Consider the following 21,510-nt stretch of genomic DNA (forward strand, 5'->3'; position numbering starts at 1 on the left):
CAAGCACTGCTGGCATGTTCAATCAGCCAGCAAGGCCTATTTTTAGAGTTTGGAGTACAACCAGAGCATTCCTGCTGTAGTATATCTGTCATGATTGAGTCTTTTTCTGTAGAACATGTTTTCCATTACTTAGTATTGTGTTGTCCCAATGCTGGGAGGAAAAAAATAATCAAATGTTACATATATTACATCACATGGCTATTCTGAAATGAATGTAAAAGAGTAAGAGTTCCAGCTGGCCATTAACTAGCAGTTCTCTATCTTTACAAACTTTTGGTAGCAAGACTCCTAAATGTGATTGGACATGAAAAAAAATAAAATTAAAAAAAAAAATCCAAAACATACTTTTTTGGGAGCTGTGTTTTCAGTGTGCTGACTTACATAGGGTTAAAATACTGCAGCACGTCTGACATAAGTGTAATAAATATGTATGCTAAATATAAAGCCATTTGAAAATCAGCTCCTTTATTTACAGATGTGACACTGGTATGTTAACACTGAGATGCATAATCCATATGCTCTTGTATTTTTCAAGTGCTGGTAGCATTAGGAGTGTTCAGTGCTGAAGGCATTACTAGGCCCAACACCATGAAAAATATAAGCATGGCCAGCTACAGAGGAAAGTTCACATTAGGTCATGTGAAAGTTTGTCTAGGCACTGATAACATTTGTTACAGAATTCTTTCCCTGCTTGAATTCAGTTATTTTAATAGAATATTTTTAGTGTGCTTTAAAAATGGCAGTATCCTGTGACTAAAACATTTATTTTTAGATTGAAGAGAAAAATGCCTTACGTATACTACCTGTTGGTGTTATTCATTATATGCCATGATTTTTCTCTCACAAGCTTGTAATCATTTTTATGTGCCTGTGTTTAAAGGTAGCTTAATACAATCAAGTCTAAGTAAAGGTGCTCATTATTAGCTGAATGTAAAAGAAAAATGTCAGGTTGCTAATAACCTCTTTGTTGATAGGTGCCATAAAGCTGATCAGCTTGTCCTGTGGAAATCAGCATGTTTGGGCCTGTGACACCAGTGGGGGTGTTTATTTCCGTGTAGGAACCCAGCCTCTTAACCCGAGTTTGATGCTTCCTGCGTGGATAATGATTGAGCCACCCATACAGGTAAAACGCTGATTGTAATTCTTTGTAACACAGTGGTTTAGCTCTGCGCCTGTGGAAAGGAATAATTTAACATTCAGGGAAAACAATAGGACCAGATTTAAATGTGTAGTTTAAGCTTCTGTCACACGTGTTCAGTTTCATCAGGACTTATCTTCAATCATCCCAAATTCATCTCACAGATAACTTCTTTTTTTTTCAATTCTTTTTCTCTTTTTCCATCCTTAATGAAAAACTTCTATTGTAGTAACACAGCAGCTTTATAGGCACGTAGTAGAACGCAGCCTTGAACTATATACTGAGTACCTACTTGTACGGTAGCCAAGAGGCTAGACTGGCAAACAGCACAAAGCAGAGGGTGTGGGAAGGCTCTGCTCACATGGTGTGGTACTGAAGTGCCTCCCTCTTCCTTTATCCTCGCCCCGTGAGTCTGGGATGCTTGCCAGGGTGCTGTGCCTGGATCTAGGGACTTTCCTTATCATCCGGTGGTTAGTCAGCGTGCCGTACAATTGCAGCTCTTCTCCCTTATTCCCAGAATTGGCAAGTAAGATCTCTGTTCTACCTGCCAGCTGGGAGGAGCTGAGTGGAAAGAAGCCTCCTAAAGTACACTAGGAGCATATTTTCTGGATATAGCAAATGGACAAAATATATTTCTCCAGTGTCTGGTTTCTCATTTAATCTCTCCTTAAACCTCAGTGCTGCTCTAATACTTTACACATTCCACAGTTTAACTTGCAGTTCTGTATCATGGCTCGGGACTGCTGCAAAAGAGTTGACCTCTGAGCACTGATTTCATTCTTTGCTCCCTGGCTTGAAATCAGTCGAACTGTCTGCTGATCTAGCATAGTAGTGCTGGATGTGTTTGCATACTTGATTTACGTTTTAATAATATAATGTTACAGAACTGTTTCTGAAGATTTTGAAATACATGGTACTTCTGAAGGGTCATGTTAAGAAACAAAAGTCAGTCTCTGGCAGTGGAGTTGCAATAGGTGATTTGTTTTTTACATCATTCCCTTTTACTTCTGCTCGCCTCTTAACAGCCAACTCTTAGCTCCTCCTGTGAATCTCGGGGGTGTAGCAGCAAAGAAGGCCAGGGAAACAGGGAAATGAAATGGCAGATTTGCATCTCCTCAGTTTGCTCAGCACTGGTTAAACTAGTCCTTCTGTGCTGGGAATGTGGTCAATCAGACCTGGAGAAAAGGCATCTTGTTTCTGCAGAATAGCAGAACAGACTGATAAATAAGTACTAAATCACTTGAGTGATGGCTGTCACAACGAGGGGTAGATTACACTGCTCACTCTTGTGTGCTGCAGAGTGGGTCTTTCTGATGTTACCTGTAAGATACAAATTTGTCTGCTAATGGGGGGCAAGGCAGCTGGGAAGAGGAGACTTAGGATATGAATGATGATGTCTTCCATGAGGATAGTTTTCTTAAAAAGGGGGGTGAAGAGGGAATGACATATTCTAGGATGTATTCTGCTTAATTGAGTTTGCCAATAGACAGACGAATAAACTTTTGCAGTATATTCTAATGAAAATGTATCTAACCAGGAAAATAACCTGGAGGACTTTCACTACACTATTTTGTCTGTACTGAGTGCGTTCTCTAATCCTCTACAGAAGTTGATTAAACTGCTTGATACAAAGGTGTTTACAAGAAATTGGGATTTGCTTTGGCTCGTTACTTAGCAGAGACTTCCTTACGTAGAAAGTCTTTAATTGGACAAGGTTGAATACCGTGTTATTTCCTACAGCTTACTGCGGAAGCTGGGTGATGTTGCCTTCCAAAATGATAACCTCCTGCTACCCAGAGCATTCTCTTCCTGTTATCTTGCCAACTCCCGACACTGCATATCTAATGAGTCAATATGAACAGGCAAAAATTCAAACATTGCCTGTGGAGATGAAAACTCAAGGGCTACATGCTTGTTTGGAGACAATTCCAACACTGAAACAAGTAACTAAAGTACTGGGGGAGCAACCACCCATGCTTTTCCAAAGACTGAATGCAAGATAAGAAAATGTGGACTTTAAAATTACTTCCAGATACTAGCTCAGTGTTTGGATAACAAATATGACAAAGGATGGTTGAGAAGTGGACTGTTTGGTGCTTATTAGTAGCCCCTTACTGTTATCTGTCCCTTAACTGACTTTCATGCTGCATCACTTCATGTTCACAACAACAGAAGAATTGTAAGAAGCATTTGTGAATGGTTCAGTCATCTTCTGTTTGAAGAAGGAAATCAAAATTGTCTTTCACTTGCTTTAAGCACAGAAATACTCTCAAATAATGTAATTTAAAATCAGCTATGGATGTTTCATTCCCTAGTAAATGTCAGAGCCAATATGACTTGCCATATCCCAGATCTCATGACTCATGAGCAGCTTGTGAGCAGCTTCAGGTTCTGCTTTTACAGTGTCACTTCTTGTTAAAGAAGTGCTGTAATTGCACAGCATCATTGCACAGCTTCACAAAGGTATTCAGAGACAATAGCTTTGTTAGATTTTTAGAACAGACATTTAAAATAATTTTTTCATTCAGAGGGTGGTGAGGCACTGGCACAGGTTGCCCAGAGAAGCTGTGGATGCCCCATCTCTGGAGGTGTCCAAGGCCAGGCTGGATGGGGCTTTGGGGAAACCTGGGCTCATGGGAGGTGTCACTGCCCATGGCAGGGGGCTGGAGCTGGGTGATCCTTAAGGTCCCTTCCAGCACAAACCAAACAGATAAGATCAGAGAATCTGTGATTCTCTATGGCTTTTTTCTTAATCTAGACTGAAACAGTTCTCATTTGCTACTTCTCTCTTCATAACTCCGGACTGCACTAAATCTTGATGAAAATTAGCGTTGTGTTCTCTGCCCTCCATTGTCTAAAGTGCTGGATAAAATAAAGAAGTGGTTGATAATATTGCAGTATCGTGAACAGTGTAGTTCATATGTAGGTGTCTTCTCTGCTTCACCCATTCTATTGTATGATCTGAAAGTCAAAATTATGTAGTTAAGCCACTTTTTGGAAGCTATTTTAAGAGCATTGACAGAGCTGATCAAAACTCCTTGATGAAATGGTTTTCATCCATGAAATGGAAAGTATTCTTCATTCCATCCTTCATATACAGTATAAAACTATTATCTGTTGTAGCATGCCTCAATATACATTACATTCCAATACAAAGAACGAGCAAGCAATGTAATTATTATTCATGCAGATACTACAGAGTATGTGTGTATGTATGGGTGTGGGTATGTTTATGAAATTGAATGTTTTTTCAATTTTGTAGCCTGAAAAAATAACAACAAAAAAAATAATATGGTCAGTAGGACTAATTTGGGTTGTTATTGAGTAGAAGTTAATTAAAAGTTAAAAATAATTTTCACCTGAAAAATTGCTTTAAAATATCCCTAGAAGTCAAAGGCCTGTTGTTTGAAAGTAATTCTTTCTCCATTTTGTCTCTGATTTTGGGCACCTATTGAAAAAAACGCAGAAGCAAAATCTGCTTTTGAGAATAGCTTGCTTCTTACAAGGACTACTTAACGTAACACTGGCCTTAAGAACCACCTAATCAGATTTGTATTAAGGGATTTATATATATTTGCTTATCTCTTAGGTAAGCAAAACTTTTGTTTAGGGAGAGCTAAAGGAAACAAGGATGAGAACAACTATTTGTAATGAGTTAGCAATCACCTATTGCTTGCAAACAATCAATCTTACTCCAAGAACAGATTAAACATCTTAATTGTTGATTAATTGCTTCTCTTTACTCTTTCGTAATCGGAATTTCTTAGAGGATAGGATCAAAAAAGCTTACTTTATTAAGTCAAGAAGTTTATTTAAATAGCTTTGTAGCTTGTCCAAGCTGTGGGGAGAGAGGGACTTATTTAAAAAGATGTCCACTACTTGGCTACTATGTAAACCTTCTAATTCTTGGTGCAATTCCTAGGATCAGCAAAAGAGCTTAGTGCAATTTGCCATAAAATAATCTCTTGCAGTACGGACATTTCAAGTTAGAGGAATTTTTGATTTACTACTCTTCCCATAAACAGCCTTCTAATTGTCTTTTTCTACTTCAAGCTTGATGTCATAGCTAAGATAAGATAGCTCTTCTGAAGTTAGGAAGAATTCTTTTTTTGCATGCAAAACATATAAGAACAAAACAAAACTGTGAGTTATTCACACTTGCACTGTCATTCAAAAAAAAAAAAAAAAAAAAAATCCCCAAGCCTCAAAACTAAGAAGCAACCATTAAAAATGGCATTTGAAATTTCAGGGATTTCTGTGATCCTGCAAAAATCAGTGCATGGTAGATTTCATTTCTTTTTCAATACCTTTCTTTTCCTTACTCTGTGTTCAGTGTTAGGAGGTTGGTTGTGCCCTGCAGATGTTGTAGATGTTGTGTGACTTCTTAGAAATAGCTGCTATGATCTTTGTTTCCTTTCCTCTCTTTAATTAAGAGTTCTGCCTAGGGTGGAGGCTTTCTTATGCTGCCATCTGCCTTCCCTTTGCATTTTCCCTATTACTTTTAAGGCCAGTTCTGCGTTAGGTGGTACTTACAGGATGAAGTGATGAGAACATCTTTTTTTGGCCAAAATCAAAGCTTAACTGTAGGGAGGGATTTTTTTGAAATAATTGTTCAAGGATCTTTGGAGGATGAGGGATTTTTCTGCTGAGAATACTGTGTTTTTACTTCAGAATCATCCAGGCTAGTGCTGAAAATACTTGCCATGGAAAAGTCTGTTATTTGTAGTGCATAATCCACATGACTGCTCTTTTCAAGTCAGATTGTTTTCATGAGCACGAAATAGCTTGCACAACCTACCTGTTGCACAGATGTAACTGATGGGAGTTCTGCTTTGGTGTGGTAAGACAAGATGTTCAGAAAGTATCTCTTACTAGACTAATTCCATTTAGGCTGGGAAGGTAAAATACTCATTCAAACTTCTGGTTATCTGTACACCAGACCATCTGGTCTGTTATTCCATATATCTTTACTCATGTAAGGCCTCTTGAAGACATGAGGGGGGAGAGGATTTTCATGGAGGACTACTGTTTTCAAGAAGAAGTAAGGAAAAACCTGTATTTGGCAGTGGAGTAGCTGTTTCGAGGTGGGTTGTGAAGAAGCGTGTGAGATCAGAGCTCCTGCTGCAGTGTATTTTGTTTAGCTGGTTCAGAATACCATAACGTTTAACTTGAAACATGTACAATTCTTCACAGGCATGTGCCTTTCTTACAGGTTACATAAGAAGTTTCTTTAGATACCAGAAAAATGCGCCTTCAGCATTTTTAGTAAAGTCGCCTCACGCTGATTCCATCGCTCAGTGCAGTGCTCGTTACCTTCCGTTCTGTTGCAAGTTAGGAAAACGCTTGTCACTGTGTTTCACAGTATTTTTCTGCTTTGGAGTTTTAGCCTTCTGGTATTTGTTTTACGGCACTGCTATCGTCGTGTTCAGAGAAGCGCACATGTAGCCTGTCACATTAGATAGCAATGGTTATCGGTACCAGAAGCCGCCGATCACAAAAAGGGTGTACAAAATGAGATACGCCCAGAAAACTGAGTACACGATTTTTCCATATCCTTGTGGAATATGATCTTAAGGTGGTGCTTCTGCTTTTCAAAAAGCCTCAACTTATGCTGAAAACAGAACCCGTGGGAAGGAGAACCTTTTATTTTCATGCTTTCACTTGTTCAGTACTTGTAACAGCCTCAAATCTGGGCTCTTCCAGTGTGCCCGTACTTCCGTTAGCTAATACGCAATTTAATTATTTTACAGAGATTGATAAGTTCAGTTACTTTATCTACCCTTCTGAAAGCTAAATATATTTCCTAATGTTGAGGCTTGAGAGTTTCTCAGAATTACTCAAAAATAAAAATGTTCAGGCAGTGGTATAGAAAACATCATTGGTAAAGGATACAGGACTCGATTTAGCAAGCATGTGCCTTGATTTCAGTGGAACTATTCTCATGCTTGAAAGCAGTGATATCCTGAAGTATTTATAAATAGAAGACCTTGAAAAGTGATTTTGAGAGATGGTCACAAGAAATTACTTCTGCTAGTATAAATTGAGTGTTTGTTTTGTTTTGTTTCTTTGTTTTTTCATTAAAGCTGCAGTTTCTGAATTCTGGTTAGAGCACTTTCTTGCTTTTCATGTGACTGAACTTCAGCTTATCTCATTTTAAAATCTGTGGGAGGCTGGATCCAGTTTAGTAACCAAGGGCTTGGCTTCTGTGGAGTAATTCGGGCAGCAGAAACAGTACTGACAGTGAGAGGACTTCAGCAAACCCAAAGTCCATACAGAGTAAGGAGCCAGCCTGGGACAATGGCTGGGCCCATCCAACCCTTCCTCCTTGAGTGAGGAGCTCAGGGTCCCCTCTGTGGTGTGGTGCTGAGCAGCATCCCCCTGTTTGAGCAGCACGGGTGCCAGCAACCAGATCTGGCTAGTGGGCCTTGTGCTGGGTTGCCTTCCCAGGAAGCTGGCTGGCAGGGCTGTGGTGTCTCCCCTGCCCTGGTGGCCCGTCCCGCAGAGCTGTCACGTAGCCTGGCGCTATCTGTCCTTTGCCCCACTGAACCCGAGCACAACGCAGCCAGCGAGCAGGCAAGGAAGAGGAAGCTGGACTCTGTACTCTCGTGAATGCATCCTCCGCCTGGGAGGCAGCGAGCTGATTTCTGACCCTCAACCCCCTGCAATACTATTGTTTCTGTCCGGTAGCGTAACGCGTTTCAGAGCCTTGTGTTTGGGGGCCGCACCTCACCTGGGGCAGAAATCAGGCCGCAGCTTCGGTGCTGGATGAGTGCTGAGGGAGTAGCAGCTGTTACGTCCCCAGTGCATCCCCCCGGTGTTTCGGAGGCTTACAGTGCACATCGTGAATCCTGGCAGATTGTAACTTTCCAGAGCGTCACAAGGTCACTCTTTGTTTTAAGAACAAAACAAAACCTCCCACCAGTAAGTTCTTGGGGTTTTGTTTTAATGATCCTCCCATACACACGAACTCCTGTTGTGTAAGTGAATTATATCATTTAAAGGCTATAGGCCTTTGTAAAGCAATGCAATAGTGAAATCAGAATTTCTGTTACTGTCAGCTGCGTGTGGCATTTTCAGCAGAAATGTGTCAAGTGACATGGAACAACACTAAGATGCAAAATGGCAGAGAAAACATGAGTTTGGTAACTGTTAGGGTTGTCAAAGCAGAGGTTAGGCTGAATTTACAAATGCATTTATGTTTTTACTGTACAGAAATGTTTTACTTTTCTTGGTAAGGCATTTAAATTTCAAAACCTACAGGCGTGGACTTCCCTTAGCATAGAATGAATGAGAGGGTGTTTTACTGATGCTCATTAAACTTGTTTTAAAACAAAACAAAAAACCTGAGATGCCTTGGTTTTCAGAGCCTTGCTTATACAAGGTTTTTATTACCTTGTACTAAATTATGTTCTGTTTCATGCAAAGTTATTGCATGTAGTGTTGTGTATTTCTATAAAGACACAGTTGTTCTCATCCTAACATTTTAATTTTTTAGTATGCTATTAAAAAAAAAAAAACACCTGTAGTGGAAATTACAAAATGTTGTGTAGGGCATTATAGGCTGGCTGTAACCTTAGACAGTGTGACCAGAAGACAGCTGGGCAAACCAACAGACTAGGCTCATGGTCTGAATGGTCTTTGCATTAATTATTATTATTACTATTACTATTACTATTATTATTATTATTATTATTATTAACTGCTTGTAAGGAACAATTGTTGTGCTACATATTCTGAAAATCTTTTGTGGACCTGCTAGAGCTTCACCACGTTGAGTAGTCACATGGATTTGGTATGACCTTTTCATGGATTTTATGTCATAATGTATGTGTGCAAAATATCTTTTGCATATTTCTATGAGAAAAACACTTGGAATAAAAATTAGGAGTTGACAGAGGTGAGGGGTCAAGAAAACTGCCTGCGTGCCTTTTGCCCATTCTTGGTTGTGCGAGCCATAGACTGGAGGTATCGCACTGAGGCTCGGGTCTGTTTACTCGCTGAAGGCACAAACTGGGGGAAGGAGTTATGTTGTTATTCTAAGGCTTCTGAGAAAATAAAGCTCCAGTTTTTCAGTCAATAAATAACCTTTCTCTGACAATTCTATGGCAGCATTACTGAAAAACATGGAGCTTCAAGGAAGACTAAACATAGATTCGTAACCTTTCCTGCTCTCATGTGCTGCCTTGAACTTTTCTACAGAGGGGAAAAAGGGGCACTTAGCAAGCTGTTCTGCTCCTCAGAGTCTGAATGCAAAACGCTCTGGTCAGCACTGCTGACCAGTTGCTCCTGCTTGGCTGATATCTCCAATGGTGGAAGTGATTTACAATTGCTAATCAAATGAAGCTCTGAAAATAATATGCAGTGGTCAGGTCCATGTCAAGGAGTCTCTCTAAGCTGCAGTATGTATTTGTCAAGCTAGTTAATAAGGTCTGGGTGTCTGCTAGCCATCAGAACAGTCAGATGAGTCTGATCTACATACAGATAGTGCTCAACGGTGTGGGAAATTGCTCAGAAGTGATATTCTTACAGCCTGGCCTGGAGCAGCTGAAGGTATTTCTGTTTTATGAAGGTGAGTAGAGCATTCATACCTTCACGCTGCTTGTAGCCACCGAACCATTAGTTGAAAAAAAGGGGGATGGACAAGCTGACAATGTTCTGTTTAGTCTTCCTCACCTGGACGTTTACAGCAGAAAAGAGATAGTGGAGGTCTGCTGATACATGGACTCTCATTCTGAAAAGTGACTTGGAAAATGTTCAGATGCATTTTTCGTGTGCATGTGGTTTTTGGCCTTTTCTCCTTGTCAAGGAAATGAACCGGTGTGGTTTGGATTAGTCTGTAACTGAAGTAGTTACAGTAAGGCAAAACCTTAGAGTTTAGGGGTGACAACTGCATTCGTTTTTATTTTGTTTTTTTTGTTGGATACCGTTGTTTAAACAAAGCTCTTGCACTGAAGCATATTCTCTGTGGTCTGCAGAAGGAATGGAAATGATTTGCATGGAATTATAAAGCTAAAAGACAACTTTATAACTGAAATATATTTATCATAGATACTATTTAATGATGTCATTTAACAATTTGTCAGTTAAGTGCTTCTTTCAAGTTTACTTTGTTTCATCAGCATTGTCTTCTGGTCAGAAACTTGGGCGCTAGCAGACTACTTTTCATTCTTGTTTTCTGTAGCAGGCAATTAGGATATTCACAGCTCTTAGCATGCAGTTTTATATACTGAGAAGTACACTGTGTCTGAAAGTGGTGCCCAGTTTTTGAGCTCTGTCAGGCTCGGTGCTGTGACCACCTCCCTGGGGAGCCTGTCCCAGTGCCCAGCCACCCTCTGGGTGCAGAACCTGTCCCTAACCCCCAGCCTGACCCTGCCCTGTCCCAGCTCCATGTCATTTTCTCGGATCCTAATATAGATTTCATGAACGCTGTTACAAGTTAAATGAGTTAAGAAAAGGCTACTCTGAAATAATTTATTCATTTTTGTGCCTATCAGTCTTTGAAATGTTATCAGCAGATTTATAAATTTGCACTGATAGCTCTCTTTATTGCTATAAGAAAACTCTACTTAATCTTTTCCTGCAGCTGTAGAGATCTGTTTCTTATATCTTCTTATTCTTATATAGATTATAAAATACTTTAAACATTTTTATGGTAATTAAAACTTAGTGAAAATGAGGGGTATTTGAGATATTCTCCAGAAGTGGTACGTTATGTCAAGAAGACTCTAAATCAGTTTTATCCTACTGTGATAGCCATAGGAACATCTTTTTGTTGCAGATAAGTGCTTTCTGGGTAGCCAACTAATGTGTTTAAAACCTCTGCAACAGGCTCTAAGAATCGCCTGTGCCCGTTTCCCAGCATCTTGTCGCTGTTTTGTTCCAAAAGCTATGGTATATAATCACATCACTAGCTGTCCTTCACTCTGTTTCACATCAGAAAGCTGCAGCAGAATGGGGTGTTTTCTGCTAAGAGCACTGGATGTTGCCATCGGTGTCTTGCCTGGATCATTTATAATAAGAGTGAGTAGGAGGATTGTTTCCTTAATGTGAATTTATCAGAAAAAAAAAATAAGTAAAAAAAAAAAAAAATAATGGAAAAGAAAGCAAAAGTGAAATACTCAGAGAGGCAGGAAAAGTTGAGGAAAGAGGAGCTTGCTTTAAAATATATATAGAGAATTTTTGTTCAAGCTTGTGGAGATCTTAGAACTTGGTAATTCCATTTGTTTCTTTGATATTCCTTTGATATTCTGTAGAATTAGGTAGAGGTAATTGCTTTGCTTGTACTTGAACCTGCAGTGATATCGGAAGCTATCCAGCTTGTGTATCATGCAACTCCATTTATGCTACCTGCCTTTTTGGGGTATGTTGTTTGCTTGTTCTTAGTTTCCACTACCTATAACTTTGTAGTAATGCACAGGCTCAGCTGCTAGGTGTGAGCACTTAAGTCCTTCTGGATGGAAATATTTCTTCAGCTATTTCTAGGGGAATTTGTTTCTAGGCAAATGATAGAGGAAGAAGAATGGTTTCCTGACATGGAAAAGTGGAGAGCAAGGTGCACAGATCCCAACAGGTCAGTAAGAAGGAGGAGTCCTTTTCTGAAGGACCGTAGTTGCAACACAAGGGAATGTTGCAGACCTAAAGCACAGCAGTTCATGGTGTGAAGGAGATGAGGAAAGTGACATGAAGTCCCTAAATCTGAGGAAGAGATCGCTATGGTAGAGTAACGTTATGGGAAGAAGGAGGTAAGTGGATTTAAAAAAAAAAAAAAAAAAAAAAAAAAAAAGCCAAGCTCTCCTGCTGTGTGCAGTAACTCAGTCTGCACAAGCTATTAATTGCAGCTCCCTTGAAAGCATGGAACTACGACAGCAGAAGTATGGAGAGAGATGTGATGAAGAAAGGGACCCAGGAGTGAGGATAACTTTGAGTGAAGAGGGTGGCAAGATAGAGGGATGTGTCATGTGGGTTATCTTTTTTGTCTCTTCAAGATAAATTGTGTCTTCCTGTCAGTGTTCAACCTGCAGCCATTGTCAGTTTACTGTCAGCAGAGGTGAAAACACTTCCTCAAGGCTCAACCAGCTTCAAGCTCCCAGCAAAGTACAAATACCTGATGAGAGCACAAACAGAAGACAGTCTGTCAAAAGTCTCACCACCTAAATAGACAGGATTGATTTGGAGCTGCAAGCTGAGCCTGGTTATAACTGGGTCAGACCCAGATCAGATGTTAGCATGAGAACTTTCAAAGCAAAACCAAAGCAGGTAACTGTTTTGTACACAGAAGGCCCATCTGGTGCTGGGTTGTGCACTCGTGTGTACTGATTATGGTCCTATATTCCTAGGTTTATATATACAAAGAGCTGCTTGTTCTGGTATTTGTCACACTGGATACTTGGCATATGCCTGTGAGATTATTGCAAGAGATGTGGTGCTTCTGTCAGATGACATATTTCAGGGCATCTTACTGTCGTCTTCATTGCAACTTCTATTAAGCTGATGTGCAGAAAAATCCCTTTTTTCTTCTTATCTGCGTTTTATTTTAAGTATGTGTTTTGTTTGTTTGTTTCTTTTTTTTTTTTAATGTATTTGCATACACTAAACCTGTTGGCTGATATATTTTGCTACAAAGTCGTGACCTTTATGCTGTATGTAAAATGCCATGGTCAGTAACACTGCTTTTGGATAGTAGTTAAGGCAAATTTCCACAGGAGCAGATGGAGTAAGGACTTGCCTGGGAGCAGAATGGGAAGTGTATTTCACTTGGGCTCACCATGAGTTTCAAGGTCATATTCCTTTAGAATGGAATACAGGGGAGAGGGCAGATCACCACATCGTTGCAAAGATGGGACATTCAGACCTTAAAAATACGCAGCTCATGTATATTTAGGACTACAGGAGAGATTTAGTTATGGTAGGAACACTTTCAGGAAAGCAATAGGAAAATCCTGTTGTTCCCGCATTTCTGTAGATGAGTTCTCTCTTCAACTTGTAATTGAAACTGTGTATTTGATTGGGATAACAGTGTTTGAGCAAACACGAGTATTATTAAACTTGGATGTTGAACATCAAATATGAATATCAGTAACTTCAGGTGACATTCACTCATGTTCCTTTTCTATTTAAGAAGGGATTGACTTTTTTGAAAAATTGGTAATTTATACAATGACAAGTAAAAAGTTAAATTTCTTTCTGTCCTTGCCTCTGGTGAATATTTTACAACTTTTGTGTGTGTGCTTCTGTGAGGAGCAAGTGTCTGTATTTAAAGATACAGTGGTGCAAAGATTAAATACTGTGCTTAATTTTTATAGCCAGTAGGAGTCAACTTGGTCAGCATTCATTCAAGTCCAAATGATCAGATGCTGTGGGCAATTGATAGCAAATGGAATGTCCACGTACGAGTGGGAATCACAGAAGAAATGCCTGTAGGCACTGACTGGGAGCACGTACCAGGTAAAAACTAATACGTTAGTTCCTTGTGCTTCCTGCCATTTTCTGTGATTTTTTCCCCTTTTGTTTTTTATGTTTGATAGCAATGCTTAAATCAGATATTTTTCTCAGTAACCAAATTTACTTATTTATAGAAACTCAGTAAAGTATTCAGTTAGGGTTGTCTTTTAAAGAGGACCTTGGTTTCACTTAAAAACACTGTGTAGTTAACTGAAGAGAAGTCTGGTTTTCAAATGAACTTCCATTGTGTGTTATTTCAGGCTCTTGCCAATGAATTAATGAACGGTACAGTTACCTTTCAGTTAGGATTAAAGCAATGTTCCTAAGCAATAGGAGACTACTATGCTTTGGGAAGTTTTGCATTTAAATGTGATACAATGTGGGGTTCCTGTCCGCATGTGGCTAAAAAAAAACACTAATGTGATTTTGCACATCTTTCTATTAATTCTGTGTACTGGATGCATTCTAGATTAAGTAATTACATTTTTGTTTTGCCTATAAGTAAAATTAAATTTTAGTTGTTTCTTTTTAAATAACTGTGTATTGATGCTGTCTGCTTTTTTAGAGAGAGATCACTGCAGAAGTGCATGGCACTTCAGTTGGAGAGGATCTGCTCTCTTTTAAAGAGGAAGAAAAAATGTCCACCATGTCTATAATATTAACCATTTTTAGGCAAACTAAGATTATAATTGTCAGATTATTCCCCATCTGTTAGTGAAATACAGTGGAAGCTCAGAAATAGGTTTATGAAGATCCTCAATTGGTTGTTGCTTGTGGCTATGGCTACATAACAGAGTGTGTCCACAGCGTGATGTTATTACAGTCAATAGTTGCAGTGACTACAAAGTCTGCAATTAAAAAGCCTGTTTGTTTACAGCTGCTCCATGTGATGCAAGTAGCCTGCATTCTTATCTTCTGCTTATATAGGGCAAGAAGCTCAGAATCTAATAGCGTCTACTTTGTTCTCCTCCCTTAAAGTCTGTGTAAGGAAAAATGTAGTCCTAAACTGTCGACTTGCCAATTCTTTCTTAGCCTCTAGGAAAACTAGGTATTTCTTTGCGCCTTTTTATAATGGAGTTCTTCTCTAGTATTAATATCAGAATATATAAAAAATATTGTAGTCTCGCTGTCTTCTCCTAAGTTTTACTGCAAGTGTATTTACTACATAAGAAAGCCTGTGATTATTGCCTCCTCGTGTCCTCATGTCAATTATCTTTAGGTTTGCAGGCATGCCAGCTGGCTATAAGTACGAGGACCGTTTGGGCGCGCTGTCCAAATGGAGATGTAGCTCGTCGATATGGCATCACCGACAAGAATCCAGCAGGAGACTACTGGAAGAAGATTCCTGGAAATGTCTCACGTTTAACAGGCAAGTTGGCTCTGCGTGATAATCCAGAACATTGTGATTTCTGCTGACTTCTGCCTGCTGGTGCTCAAGCTGATCATTAGCAGGGAGAACTATGTAATCTAAATGCTTTGTGGACAGTCAGTTTCACCAAGGTGCTTCTATCACATTAGTAAAAACCTTCTCTGTTTACAATTAGAAAAAATAAATTCAGATTTTTTTAAATTCGATTTTATATTCAAATGTTTATATACTGTTTATTATTGGAGCCTACTACCTTCGTTAAAAGATGGATAATTTATGCTTTGCAGTGACCCCTCTAGATGAACTGTGGGCAATCAGCACTTCAGGATCCCTTCTCCAGCGCCTCACTAAGACCTTTAGCCATTCCCATAATTTGCAGAAAAATAATGATACTTCTGTTCTGCTTCATCCTGATGATTTTGAAGATGAATGGGAAGTGATATGAAGTCTCTCAAGCTTCTGAAGCAGTGAAGAAAAAAAAAAAACAGAAGGACATAAAGAATTACTGTAATGTATGTACAGAATGTTGGATCTAAAAAGCCACTCATATTGGACCTGTGATATTAGCACTTTTGTATTTAAAAAACTGACCTGTTAAATAGCCCTCAAGCTGTGAGTTCTGATGTTTGTTCCAGTATCTCTCGGGAGACTCTTTAGGTGTGGCATACTGCGATTGTTATACCGTACTACTGTAGCAGCTCCTTTGGAAACATAATTCTTTAACTTATTCTTATTAGCAATGGAAGTGACTATTTCACAACAGCATGCACACTAATACACGTGTACTTATTTTGAGAAGGAATTCTGTTGCATTAAATATTTCTCTACAGCAGAAACATTACATTTTTCTCAATTTCTTCTTGTACTTGGAACTCCAAACTTATGGGAACGCTCTCCAACTATTGTATATATTTAGAATAATTTTTTCCTTGCAGCATGGAAGAAAATATATCGAAGTATTTCTTAGCGAGATCTCAGAACATCATGATTCCACAGCATTGGTGTTGAAATGAGCTTAGTTTGGTCCGTTCCCATATAAATATCTGCTGCAAGGCTATACTAACCTTCCATGTCTGCAAATTCTGTTTCTAACTTGGCTTCATTCACGAGTGAGAAGTTTGGATTACACCTAATTTCAGGGGAACTTTTGCTCATTTCACGCAGCCATTGGGAAGCTGACAGTTTTGGGTGGGGGGTATTCCCACTTTGGAATAGGAAGAAGTTGCATGTTGCGTTTGTAGTACGATGCAGGAATGTACAAGGCAGCTTTCATAATACCTGTTATGCTATATTTGTGCCTCCAGCCAGTGCTTTAACATTTGGACTCAAATTATTTTGAGTACCAAACACAGATGTATTAAAAGCAAAATGGTAATTGATAGAATTACCTGTATATCCCATTAAAAATTGTGATATTGTGAGAAAATACTTAACAATATTGTGATTTTTAGCTATGTTAGCTAAATTTGAAGTGTCTTATACTTAACAGATGTTGCAGCAGAGGTATGTGATGAACTGGGAAGTAACCTAAGTTAATCATTGCAGTTTATTTTTCTTTAAACTCTGAATCTTTTTTGAAAGATACCTCATCTTTTTTAAGCAATAGGACTACGGATGAGAGAACTTTAGTTCAGTATGTAGGCGGAGGAGTTATTTTGTGTTCGTTCTAAGCTTATAAACCATCAGAATGTTAAAGCAGCTGCTAACCAATACTGTAAATGAGCCAGCTTCAGAAAAGGCCAGGTGTTGAACAGTGGGGAAGTTTCTGTTTTGAGAACTTAATCAATACATACAGAAAAGGATGTGTTTTCTTTTTAACCTCTGTTCTCTTTCAGAATAATTCATGCATGTACTGCACTAAACTTGGAACAAACGTGGTGCAAGGTGAGAATGTAGATCTGTGGAGAGAGAACCAAGTTATGTCACTTTCTTTTGTTACTGTTATTTTTAGTACCACTTGTGATACTGGCTGTCAGTTCTCAGTCTGTTCTTTCAGTCTTGCAGAGAGGACAGCTTTGTTTCCCTTTTACAGATGATGTTTACTTCATTGGTAGCTCATCCGTATATGGAAAATACCCCCAGAGGGTTTTTTAAGCCTGTCTGGCAGTGGATTGTAATGGAATCTGCTCACGAAGTAACCCAGTTTGTTTTATGCAAGCATAGCTTGGTATCTTGAGGACCCCAAAGAGGCTGAAACTCAGCTTAAATGTATCTTTTGGCAGCTCCTGAATCAACCACTTTGGAGAAGGGATACGAGTACTTCTCTGCACCCTACCAAGCACCGGATGCTCAAGTACAGTGGCATTATTTAATAGTGACACTTTTGTATTACATTTTTCAAAGTCATCTTAGTAATGGCTTGAGCTTGCTAGTTGTTTGTTTACTGTATGATACTGTACCTTGCTATGGTCGTTAATATTAAATTGGTGTCGAGCTCTTCTCAGACTACTTTTTAGGGTAGTTTTAATAAAACTAGGATTTTTTTAATTTTATTTCTGTATTTAGGTTTTCGTTTGTGCTTTGAGACAAGTGCAATAAACTAGATTTTTAAGAAATAAATTACTGTGGTAAGACTCATCTGTTGCATGATTCACAAGAGTTCTGTTTGTCTGGAAATTGGCTTGTGCTGAAGACAGAAATGCTTATGAAACCCTTACCTTACTGTTACCCCAGATAATATGGTAATGGCAGTGTAAGAACCTGGGTACTGGAAGGTATATTTCATATATTTCTTAGTTGATAGGTGTGTCCAACCAGCAAAATGATCATCTTCCAAGCAAAGAGAATTAAACACTTAGCATATTGAATATTAAGCTTATGCCTCTATATTGAGATGGTCTTTCTATAATGGAAGTAAACAAAGTTTCCTCGCTTATACACTGTACAAAAATTGCACTTGTGTGTTAAATACTTCAGCCGTGGGTGAGGAATATGCATGTGGTAGGAAACGTTCAGGCAGAAAATAGGTGATTGTGCCACGTGCTGTAACTGCACCCTGCTTTGCGTTTTAAAATATCTGAGCTCATCAGAAGACTTCCTGTGTTTCTGGACTGTAACTGTAACAGCTTCTGAGGCGTAATAAGCACCACTGCCTTCACTTCCCACATGGGCAGACTGTTTCCTGATGGAGCTGTGACCTGTGTAACTTCACACAAGAAGGCATAGCCACAAGATTAATGACAATTCAGGCACTTAAACCCACTTCCAACCACGGGAATCCTGCTCAGATTCAGATTGCAATGTCTCTGCTAATTATGTTGACAAACTTGTTCAGCTGCCTCTGTTGGTTCCTGCAGGGAAATTCTGGTCTCCTTACAGCATCACCCTGCTCTGTTATACAAGAGTGATCCTTATGTCACCGGAGGGATGGCAGTTCAGATGCCTGAGTTGGGTTGCTGTGAAACACCCATCTAGATATCTAAGTAACTCTTGTTTTTCTGTGTTGCAGCAATAAAAAGGAATGGAAAATGTTGAATGGCACACAGCAAGTCTTTCACTAACAAGTGTCAAAATACTTCCATTGCTTAAGTAAGGTAGTAGAGTTGCTGTTGGGAAATGCTGTTACTGCTAAGAGAATGATGACAAAAATTCTTAGTTGTGGTCTTAGGCTATTGTCTAAACATAGATTTATTATACAGGAACAAAGAATTTGGAAAGAAAAAGGTTTAAACCTGTATGAAGGGCATCTTCGGTGCGATGTACAAGAAACCCACTTTGCAACACACACATGGACATCAGATCTGAACGCCTTAACACTTCTGCATTGCTTTCTTCATGAATCTCAAAGGCACTAGTGGCTTATTTCAGAGTAGCAGGGCATTCTGCCTTGTCTTTTTGCTTCTCTCATGAAAGTCCCTTCAATGGCTGAGCTGTTGGCACGAGTTCTGGATGAATTTTAAGGAACAACCTCAGAGAAGTTTTCCGTAAATGATGTTCTGAGTCTGAGGGACTGCAATTCAATTGCCCATGTGTCTGTGCCTGTGCCTTGTTGATTAGCCAGTACAAAAGCATAAATCATCCATGAAGATACTCAAATCTACTCATTACTGTGGTGAAAAATCTCTGGCCTTTAGTTTTTACATTAACCAGCCCTGTCCACATTCTATCCCTACCTGCAGGAGTAGAGAGATAAGATCTTAATTAAAGACTTCTAGCTGTAGAATGTGAGGTGTGGGTTTTATTCCTCTCACAGCCTTCCAGAAAGGAAAAGTTGCATGTATCATGATGGCAGGTAGCCAGCAAAGAAAGCTGGTGTATCCCTTACCAAACAAAGTAGCTCGCTCTGGTTGTTTGGTAATGAGTTACTCTGATTAAAAATAACCACTGCACTCTCACTTCTGCAGAAGAGAAGAGAATTTGTAATCTAAAGGACTGGATTTTAATTAGTGGAAAGTGAAAGCTGAGCTGCAGTCATCTTCTGTGAGTTACTATACCCAGAGCTGTGCTGATAACAACTACAATATCTAGATAAACAAAAGTCCCTGTAGATTGCTGAATGGTGATATCTAGGTTCATCACAGAAATAACTATGGATTACTCATCGCTTGACATCGAGATAGGAAGTGAGGTTTGGGGTTCAATTCAGGAAGTTCTGTAGCTAAGACTGTGGCTGGTAGCACACTGGAAGCTAGGTGAAATTACCCTTGTGATTTGTTTGGTCTTTATCTGACTCAAAGTCTATGCGAAAAGATCTAATGAAGTTGTTACGTTAGCCATAAAGTTAAATCCTGCTTGATGCGGGTGGGGGAAGAAACAAGCAGTGGAAGAAGATCTGTTTGAGAAACTTGATGTTGCTATGAAACACAGACTTATCAATTATACCTATAATTGATTTCTGTTTTCTAACAGCTAACACAATGATAATAAAATACCAAAAATATTAAATCCCTTAAAATGAAAAAAATGCTCTATCTTTGGCCTTCAGAAATGACTAAAATATGCTGATTTTTGTAGCCTGTGATTGCCTGAAGCACTGAGTAATGCACAACTGAATAGCACTGAATGAAACTGTAGTTACGGATTAAGCTTTCAAATATTATTCACTGTTTCTGTCCAGTATAGAAGTAATCTGATTTATTTTTTAATACATCTTCCTCATAATCTCAGTTGAGATTCACTTTCTGTATATAAAGCTGGAGGAAGGAGACCTAAATTTATAACACTTGTCCTTTAAAATTTCATATACAGAGAAAATATGCTAAAAGATGAGTACAGAATTAGACTAACACCCTGTATTTACTATCTTGATTTTGCACAAGTTGATGGCATGCTTTATTTGCATATGGTAGACCTGTAGTCTAATGAGTGTGGTGAGTCTTTGCCAGGAGAACGCTCTGTTATTATACTAGTGCATAGATACCTTGTATATGGAAAGGAGAAACGGTATAGATATTAGTACATCTGTTAAAACAGGAATATACAGTAGATGAGTCCTAGTTGAAAAATACATCGCTGTATTTTGCCTGGCCATGTGCTGGGTGAATTTAGCAAAGCTCATCTGAGTCAGATGAAAAATCGAGCTAATTGGAACTCTCTCAGAAAAAAAAAAAAAAAAAAAGATTGGGAGGAAAGTTCCAGGGAAGTACCCAGCAGACTGCCTGGCACATGTACCTGGCTGAGCAGCGGGGGCAAGGGGTGTTAAAAAAGAAGGAATTTGCTTGGGCTAGAGGTGGGGGGTAGAGTGCAAGTGCCAGCAAGAAACCCCCAGCCCCTGCTTGCTCCAGGGGACAGCCAGGCAGCTGACTGGGGAAGGGCAAAGTAAGTTGGGTAATTGCTAGGACGGCTGAGATTTTATTTGCTCAGCTCCCACGCTTGTCTCTCTAAATCTGTTCTCTGCCTCGACAGATGGGCCGGAGTCTGCTCCCTCTGAGCTGCACCCAGCGCTCCGAATCGGGAGTAAGGAGCACGTGAACCAGCAGATCTGCAGCTCCTTCCACCGTGCTGTGGTGAAAGTCAATTATTGTAAGGAGAGCACGGTAAATGATTGGTGTAACACTTTGAAATAACAGGTTTATCACTGTTAGTTCGCTTTATAATTACCGTAATAATAATGCCAACCTCGTTAAATATTAACGTTGGTGCCATAGGTACTTGTGTAGGAGATCTATTCGTCTTCAGTTCTAATTAGCTGGTTAACAAAGTACTGTCAGCATGGGCTGGGCGTTCAAAAGAACAAAAGAAATCTGAAGTGTGTGTTTGTACTAGGAACAGAGAAATTGCAGAGCTGAATCCTGTTACTCCTAAGGCCTGCTGACTTCCTTTCATCCTGTTCTTTGCCTGGTGGAGGGATTTTTCTCCTGCCCTTCCATTGCAGCTGTGTGGTGAGATGGTGCCCACACAAAGCATTGCTGGGAGGAGAGCACAGGGCTCTGTAGAGGCTGTTCCAAGTGTGTTGTGTCACCTTCTTTTCTTCCTCCCCATCTTGCTGATTTTAATTGCTGTATGACAGGAGCTGAGGTCCAGGAAGGCAGCAAAGCTGTTCCTTCAACTTAAACTCTACTATTTTGTGTAAATTGAGGTTAAAGCCAGCAGGGCTTGTGTTACCTTTGACCTTATATGCCCT

General features: G+C 39.4%; 1 protein-coding gene across 3 annotated transcripts in view; it reads left to right on the forward strand.

Annotated features, from left to right (window-relative positions):
- The window catches only part of TECPR2 (tectonin beta-propeller repeat containing 2), a 43,463-nt gene extending 26,072 nt beyond the window's left edge, over positions 1–17,391 (forward strand). For all 3 annotated transcript variants that reach the window (XM_084521744.1, XM_084521746.1, XM_084521745.1), the window contains 4 exons: positions 975–1,123; positions 13,441–13,582; positions 14,799–14,948; positions 15,236–17,391. In XM_084521744.1, coding sequence (XP_084377870.1) covers positions 975–1,123; positions 13,441–13,582; positions 14,799–14,948; positions 15,236–15,393 — 599 coding nt within the window. In that variant the 3' untranslated portion in view covers positions 15,394–17,391. The remainder of the gene's footprint in view (positions 1–974; positions 1,124–13,440; positions 13,583–14,798; positions 14,949–15,235) is intronic.
- The last annotated feature ends 4,119 nt before the right edge of the window (positions 17,392–21,510 follow it).

This window comes from Aythya ferina, assembly GCF_964211825.1.
Source record: "Aythya ferina genome assembly, chromosome: 5".
In the NCBI taxonomy this organism is placed as follows: domain Eukaryota; kingdom Metazoa; phylum Chordata; class Aves; order Anseriformes; family Anatidae; genus Aythya; species Aythya ferina.